Source organism: Carettochelys insculpta, chromosome 12, assembly GCF_033958435.1.
Source record: "Carettochelys insculpta isolate YL-2023 chromosome 12, ASM3395843v1, whole genome shotgun sequence".
NCBI lineage: Eukaryota > Metazoa > Chordata > Testudines > Carettochelyidae > Carettochelys > Carettochelys insculpta.
Window position 1 is genome coordinate 38,158,827 of NC_134148.1, and position 8,285 is coordinate 38,167,111.

General features: G+C 46.8%; 1 protein-coding gene across 1 annotated transcript in view; it reads right to left on the minus strand.

Moving 5' to 3' along the window:
* Positions 1 to 6,234, minus strand: part of CERS3 (ceramide synthase 3) — a 42,969-nt gene extending 36,735 nt beyond the window's left edge. Inside the window, exons 1-3 of the mRNA XM_075006838.1 lie at positions 6,035 to 6,234; positions 2,865 to 2,982; positions 872 to 990 (exon numbers count right to left, since the gene is read on the minus strand). Coding sequence (XP_074862939.1) covers positions 872 to 990; positions 2,865 to 2,982; positions 6,035 to 6,216 — 419 coding nt within the window. The 5' untranslated portion in view covers positions 6,217 to 6,234. The remainder of the gene's footprint in view (positions 1 to 871; positions 991 to 2,864; positions 2,983 to 6,034) is intronic.
* Positions 6,235 to 8,285: the final 2,051 nt, after the last annotated feature.

Below are 8,285 nucleotides of genomic sequence, written 5' to 3' on the forward strand. Positions count from 1 at the left end.
TTCAACGTCCCCATCAATAAAATGGGGATGATTCTAACCCTTCCTTTTTTAAACGTCTCAATCTACCAATCAAAATTATTATACTTCATGCTAAAGGGATCCCCAAAGCTGCAAAAATGACTGGTGATTAGAGGTGCTTTGCTTGTCACATCTTACAGGTCAATATACAATACAGGTTGAAACTCTGAAATTCACGATCTTCTCTTCCTGCAACAGCCATGGTCTGGCAGGACCTCAGATCTTCCAGGACCAGAGAGTCTTGGGGCTGGGATGCGGTGGGGGGAGGTAGACTAGCTGCCCGAGCCCACGGTTGGGCAGCCATAGCAGGGCTGGCAGCAAAGTCGGGGGTACCAGCAGCAGCCAGGGAACCTGGGCAGTGGGGAGGCAGTGAGAAACCCTTGCCTCAGGAGCATTGGCCAGAGCTGGAAAGACAGCAGCCTAGGAATGGGGGGGCAGCAGCTTGCAGCAGCTCATGGCTGGGGCTAAGCAGGAAGCTGTGGCCTGGGGAAGCTGGGTCTGGGGAGTGGTTGGCTGGGGTCGAGAGCCAGTGGCCAAGGCCTGGAAACAGCAGCTGCAGCTCAGCTATGGCTGGGGAGCCTGCAGAGGTCGGGCAACAGCTAGGTGGGAAGCTGAGAAGCAGGGGCTGGAACACCATCAGGGGAGCATTGACCTTCCCCAGTCTGGCAAAATCCCTGGTCTAGGACTGCTCAGGTCCTGAGCGTGGTAGACGAGGGAGGTTCAACCTGTATCCGTGCAGATGCAGTACATGAACCTACTTTAAGAGGAACTCAGTTTGGGCACCCAAAATCAGTAGTTACTTTGAAATATGCAGGCCCAGAATAATCAAAATAAGCAGTTTTCCTCTTCCTACCAAGCTTCCTGGAATTTCTGAAGCATCGTTGGGAGCTCAAGATTTCGCCGTCTCCTAAACCACTTTTCCACCGAATGAACTGACCTGTTACACTTTTTGGCCAGACCTTGAATCTCCGACTGCAAAAGGAGAGAAGAAGGTCAGTGGCAAAAAAATCCCAACCAAACAAAACCAAACCAAACCAAAAACCAAAAACTCTACATCTACCTCAGGTATTAGCTTTGCTGACTTGGTATTTTAAAGACCAGCATCTCAAAATAAGAAGTTTTGAAAACAGCCAGTTAATGTTATCAATTTACGGTTTGCCTGATGGCTGTTGGATCTAATTCTTGGACATTCATCATTGACATGCACATGTTATCTGTCAATTATTATCTGGAAAAAGGACACAATGATCTGCCCCTTCCCATGGACATATTGTGCAGTTTTATGATGCAAGTTCTTTTGGTCTTATGCATATAAATGAAGCAGATGTGTGATTTACAGGCCTAGAAGTAGAATAATTGTCTGTTTGTTGGCCTCAGAGGATTTGGGAAGTTAACATTTGTTTTTCATCATTGCAACATTTACTGCTCAGAACGAGATTTAAGCGGGGAAAGCTTGGTACGCCATGCAAGTTACTCATTGACATTCCATGCACCACAAAGTGGCTTTAGTCAGTGAAACTTGGTTATGCAGACCCACAGACTCCAGGGGAGTGGGGGCTAAAGGGGGCAGCTGCCCCTAGGCCTGGCATTTCAAAGGGATCCAGAGTTCTGGCCGCCACTGCTGCTACTTTGGCAGTAGCAGCAGCTGGGGCTCTGGGACCCTTTGAAACACTGAACTGAAAGCAGCTGTCAGGGAATTGGGGGTGGGGTGGCAGAAGCCAGCACTGCCATCTGGGGGGCACTGAAGGCTGACTAAGTTTGGCCCTGCCCCTTCCACTCTTGGCCCCTCCCTTTCAGGACTAAGAGCCTCACACCTTGCCCTGGGGCCTGCGGCAGCTGTCAGTGCCATTGTGCTTATGTAATATAAAGTGAGAGAGGATGTTTTGCAGTTAAGGCACAGGCCTGAAGGGGGGTGGTATCAAAGTAGATCTGGAGTCTATTCACCACTGCAAAAAATTTTGCTGTATGACACTGGGCAAATCTTAATCCCTCTCTACCTCAGTTTTCTCATTTATTGGACAGAGATAAGGGTCAAGTTTTAATTTTTTTATCTTTAATTAAGCACATTTCCATGCTGACAGGTGGGTAATTATCACCTTTGTTGTACAGAGGAGGAAATGAGGTAGAAAAGTCAAGATACTTGCCCAAGGCAGAGGATTTGTATATGCAACTGAAGTGTGATCACGTAAGTATGCCCATCTTTGGCCATCCCTGGGTAAAGAGAAAGTAAGCCAGGAACAGAACCTTGAATCGGTCTAGCCCTTACTCCTAGGCGTGGGACTGATACAAATACTGGCCAGGAAGGTGAGTGTTTTCAGACATGACCAGAGTGACTCCTTTTCTGCATTTGCAAAATGCTGGAGTCTTATTTTAATTACTCCTGTTTTGGTTTCAAAACCAACCACAGATTATCAGCGTCATTTGTATGCCACATGCAGCCTGTGACTAAACACATAAGAGTCATTCGGAAAGGTTGCAGTCTATTGTTTCAATTTTATTCCTTTAAAGTGTAGCAAAATACTGTTTTTAACCAAGAGATGGCCATTGCTGCTTTCTCCGAATAGAGTGGTGGATTACTGATCTTCTGCAGAAGTAACATTAACGATCTGCCCTAGAATAACGTGCCAAGAAATTAAACCATTTTATTTTATTTTTTTGTTTTATATTTTGGATGCTGCATACCCTGTCAGCAGGGTAGTAAAAGAAATCCAAGTGAATTACATCATGCACGGATCAGCTGCAACCCATCCCTTGAATGCATGAGGTCACTGTGGATAGCTGATTGAAACATTAAGAATTGGGATTTTCTGTCCCCCAAAGCACCTTAAAAGAATTAGAATCCTTACTTGGGATGGATGTTTTGTGCATTTTCGGAAATAATTCTCAAAAATGGCATTTGGCTGTGGCTTCACTCGAGTTACATTCTTTATACCTAAAGCTTTTGCTAGAGGTATGGCAATATATCTGAAAAAGACACAATTGGAAAGATCTCTCAAAATGTACAATGGTTAATGGCATTCAGCTGGCCCTTGAGGACGCTAAGGAATTCAATCTGAAACTTTTTTTCCTCTGCCATAGGAGAGAGAGAATATTTATGGGCATCTTCAGAAGAGCCGCCTTAAGAAAAGATAGTAGTGTCTGTCCAACAGAAGCTTGGTTCAGCAGAAAACAGCATCTCATTGCTCATGCAACAGCATGATGGATGGCTTCTATTTAAATATGGTCCTGAAATGCTACATATGGCTAAGGAAAGTTGTGAGCTCTTCCCCTCCTACAGATTTCAGAGGGCAGCTGGGCTGCTATTGGAGGAATGTTATGCAAGAGTCGAGGCAGCCCAAATATGAAGGGGAGCTCTAGGAGGTCCAAGGAGGAGAGAGATGTGGTACTGCTTATCTAGGTCAGGAGGAGGAGGAGGAATCACAGAATCATAGAATTCTAGAACTGGAAAGGGCCTCGAGATGTCATCATGTGGAGCCCCCTGCCCCCATGGCAGGACCTACCACTGTCTAAACCATCCCTGATAGGTGTCTAACCTGCTCTTAAATATCTCCAGTGATGGGTGTTCCACAAGCTCCCTAGGCAATTTATTCCAATGCTTAACCACCCTGACCATTAGGAAGTTTTTCCGAATGTCCAACCTAAACTTCCTTTGCTGTAATTTACAGAAGGGGAGCTGTTCTCAAGGACCAGGAGTCAGCAACCAAAATAGAAAAAGAGAGACTTTTTTTGAAATGCACGTGAATACGGAGACAGACCTTAATAAATAATGTCAAACCGTACTTTCTGTAACCCCTGTTTTAAAAATAGCACACCCAAGGACTTGTAACATGGTATGTGTTTACTGCAGGACAGTCACAAACTTTTTACATATTCTATTTCCACAGACTTTACATGTGTGTTTGTACCACTGGCTTCCTGACTTTCGCTCCTGAACCTTCCTTCTCTCTGGAGCACACTAGATGCTAAACAATTTCATTTTTGGTTTTAAAAGCACTATACAGCTGCTCTGATACTTTGATAAGCGCTCTTTTACATATTTGCCATCCATGAATGGCATTCCTTGTTTCACGATCTCTTGAGTTGCCACAGAAACAAGCCACAGTTACGCTACATGGAGATTTCACCCATTTAGTGAATGTGTTCTTTTTTTCACTCTGCTTTATGCAGCTTTACATAGCAGCTCCTCTACAGGCTTTTTTCTGGCATCCCCAGCTGGATACTGTTCGGCAAAAGTAGTATGTTTTTTTGAGAAAATGCCTCTTGAGGTTGCATTTTTTATTGTTGGAGAATATCTCATTGCAACTGAGACATAATGGGAGTCCAGCCGAACTTAATATGAATGCAAAGGATTGGGTCCATTCAGTCTGAAAGTCTCTGTTTTCATCTTTGATTCTCCTCTTTTTGAAGCCATTCCAACTCCCCTTTAATTATGCCAACTTTACTTCATGTTTAATTTCAGGTTTCTTTCTTAAAATGCCTGTTGCTCTTCAAAGCGGGAATGCCTCAAGCTCTTTCCTTTTCCAAATCAAGACTTTATTAGCAACATGTTCAAAACAGAGATACAGTATCATATCCCACAATGCACTGCACATATTAAAGGGGAGTTATCCAACATCTTGAGATCACATATTGTTTGCGATTTAGCTATTATTGGGCTTTTAGATATTAACCGTGTATCGAAAATATTCAGGAATTTGGGGATTTTTTTACTTTGCAATTAGCATGTTGGGAGCCACAAAGGAGTCCTTAAAGAGTCATATGTGGCTCTGGAGCCGCAGGTTGCAGACCCCTATCCTAGACGGTCTCATAGAACCTTCAAATCAATAAGGTACTTTACTTATTCGCCAAGTGACATTCTCCATGAGGTGTCTGGGTTGACTGACAAACAACCCAGCATCTCCCACAACAAGAAAGGGCAGAAGCAGCTGCTTCATCCTCCACCTCGCACACAGCTGCACAATATGCCACCAGCATGGCTGAGCGGCTTAGCTGGTCTGCTTGGAATAAGCCCCTCTCGCTCCTGCTGGTGGCCTGCTTAAAGTGAGTTGTTCCCAGAGGAGCAGTCAGTTTCTTCCCTGTTCAAAAGCAGATATACACTGCTCAACTGGGTGGCTAATTGAGCAGATGAGCAGTTTCAAAACGGCAGTGCAGCAAGTTGGGCAAGCATTTGATCAGGAGAAGACAATCCTGAATTGCTATAAACTGGTCATTCAAATTATTCTTGATTCTTAATACGAGTGATTGTCTCTGGTTTTGCCTTAAATTTCTCCCGCATACAGGTCTCTAAATATCCCCATTCTACTCCTGAATAGATATGAAAACCTAACAGCATTTTTTAAAACAAAAATAATCAAAGGGGTTGTGGGGTGGGGCATGTTTGCAAAGCTTGTGCTGCAACCTTATAAAGGCCAACCACAAGCTGTCCCATAAGATTCCAGCTGTTGCAACAGTTCTATGTTTGGTGCCAGATTTTTTAACAATTATCTTCACTAGAACAGCATGAAATGCTCATCTGGAACTTCACAACTCCTCCAGCACATGTAGGTTTGCTCCATTTTGCACACATGGGTATCACAGTGTTACACTCCTGATTTGAAGACTCAGGGAGAAGAAGGAGGAGCTAGACCAGGAAGGCAGTGTGAGTAAAAAGCATCAGAATATTTCATGGGTTGGTTTCATCTAATGGGAGAAAAGTATAATCTCCTCTCAGAGACTAACAAAGTCAGTCTCTAAACATGAGCAATCAATTTCCATTTTTGTAAACTGAGCTGCAAGATTCAAACTGTGAAATTGCAGGAGATGGAGCATCACATGAGCTTAATAATGGCAAAATTTCTATAAATGTATTCCGCCTTTATGACCTGCTGTGTTTCCTGCACTGTACCTTTCTAGTGTGACTACTGATTAACACCATCTTTCTGAATTACTGACATGCAGATCTAAACACCTTTTAGCTTGTTAATATCCTTGGAGCTATGGGAAGGAAACAAAGCGAAAGTCCATACAGGTCTCTTACCTTTCTATCACAAATCGGACCATCAGCATCACAAAAGCATATGGTATCGCAGCATATAATTGATATGGCTTTGGAAACACAAGGCCATCGTGGTCTTCGAGATCGGCCCATGTGCAATTGGCAGGCATCCACAAGTTCTCCCACCAGAACCAGCTGTTGAGTGTCTTTAAAATGTACGCCATAGTAAGGAGGCAGAAGAATATTTCAAATTTGTCCTGACATCAAAGAGAAACCACATGTATATTAATAACAAACAATATACTGAAGAGGGTTTAGAGTACATGGTTAGGGTTAATAAAAATAATGGAATATGAAAAATTAGGGTATAAATTGGTGTCATTCCAGGACTTCCACAGTTCTGTGCTGACTGAGAACTGAGACTCTGATTGGCTGTCTGTATGTAACAGCTGCTGGAGTATTCCTTGTTCAAGATAAGCAATGGGTTAACTTCAGCCTAGCATCTCTCCCCTCTTGCACACAGGCTCCAAAGTGGCTGTCTGGAAGACAGAGATAGCAGAAAGTATTTGGGGAAGTTGGACTCCGAGACCTAGAATGATGCCTAAGGCTGGGATGTTTTCATTTTCCTTTCCTACTTATGTTAGCTTGTTTTGAATTATTACAAGCATTGTCCCTTTGGGAAGATACCTTGCTGACTGCTATTTTTTCTCTGTGCTGGCTCATTTCACTTTTCAATAGCTTAGTTAGTAAGTGGTCAGATCTACTGAATCCACATTTAGGGTGTGTCTACACTACAGCTCTGTTCCAAAAGAACATCTTTCGAAAGAGAACATCGAAAGATGCTCTTTCAAAATGGAGCGTTCACATGCACCAGCGGGTACCAAAGTTTCGATCCATTATGTTGAAAGGCCCCCCCCAGTGCAATTTCAAAAGACAGTGTCCACACACACCAGGGTGCTCTTTCAAAAGAGCAGGGGCAGGAAGTGCCACGGGCCGCCCACTGTCCACCATCCCCTTAAAGGGCCCCCTCAATAGGCCTGCCCTCAGGCAGAGAAGAGAGAGAGAGAGAGAGAGAGAGAGATCACAGCCCAGGTATTCTGGGCCCTCATGGATCCCAAGCAGCAGCATCCCAGCATTGAGGCCATGGCCAGTGCACTGGCTGTGGTCCTGGCCGCTGTGCTCCAGGGGTTCTGGGTGGCCACTCTGCTACTGCCTTCCTGGAGGCCCTCCTCAGGGCACGATGTCCCCAGCCAGTCCCTCGGGTCTCCCACCACCTGTGGAGCTTCCCCACAAGCAGCGACTGGTGGGACCGACTGGTGCTGGAGGACTGGGGCGATGACCGGTGGCTACAGAACTTCAGGATGACCAAGGGGACATTCCTGGAGCTGTGCCACTGGCTCACCCCAGTCCTCCAGCACCGTGACACCCACATGAGGCCAGCACTCCCCCTACAGAAAAGGGTGGCCATCGCCCTATGGAAGCTGGCCACCCCTGACAGTTACCGATCTGTCGGCCACCATTTCAGGGTGGGCAAGACCAACGTCGGGGCTGTCCTCGTCGAGGTAAGCTATGGCTGGGTCACACCCACACTGCATGTGGGGAGCAGGGGGCAGGGGTGCCCCAGCAAGGGGCCCCATCGGGGAGCGGTGGGGCATCCCCCACTGGGGACAAGGGTGGAGAGTGGTGGGGCATCCTCCGCCAGGAGCAGGGGTGGGGAGTGGTGGGGAGTGGGTGTGCAGGATGCAGCCCAGGCCACTCTCATGAGCACACCCCCTCACCACCCCGCAGGTCATCCGTGCCTTCAACAAGGGCTCCTGCGGCAGTTGATCGGCGTTGGGGACCTGGATGACGCCATGCAGGGCTTCCAGGAGCTGGGCTTCCCCAACTGCTTCAGGGCCCTGGACGGCACCCACATTGCCATCCGGGCCCCGGAGCACAGTTGCAGGGCCTATGTGAATTGGTAGGGCTACCACTCCATGGTCCTGCAGGTGCTCGTCGACGCCAACGGCTGGTTCCAGGACATCTGCGTGGGTTGGTCCAGCCGCGCCCATGACGCCAGGGTTTTCAGGAACTCAGGACTGGGATGCAGCAGGGCCGAGGGGAACTTCCTTCCCCGGTGGAAGCTGCCCATGGGGGACACAACAATTCTGCCATGTATCGTAGCAGGTGCGGCCCATGCCCAGCAGGCCTGGCTCATGAGGCCACACATTGGGCACATCCAGCCGAGCCAGGACCCTTTTAATGAGTGGCCGAACTGGGCCCGCAATACCGTGGAGTGAGCATTTGGCTTCCT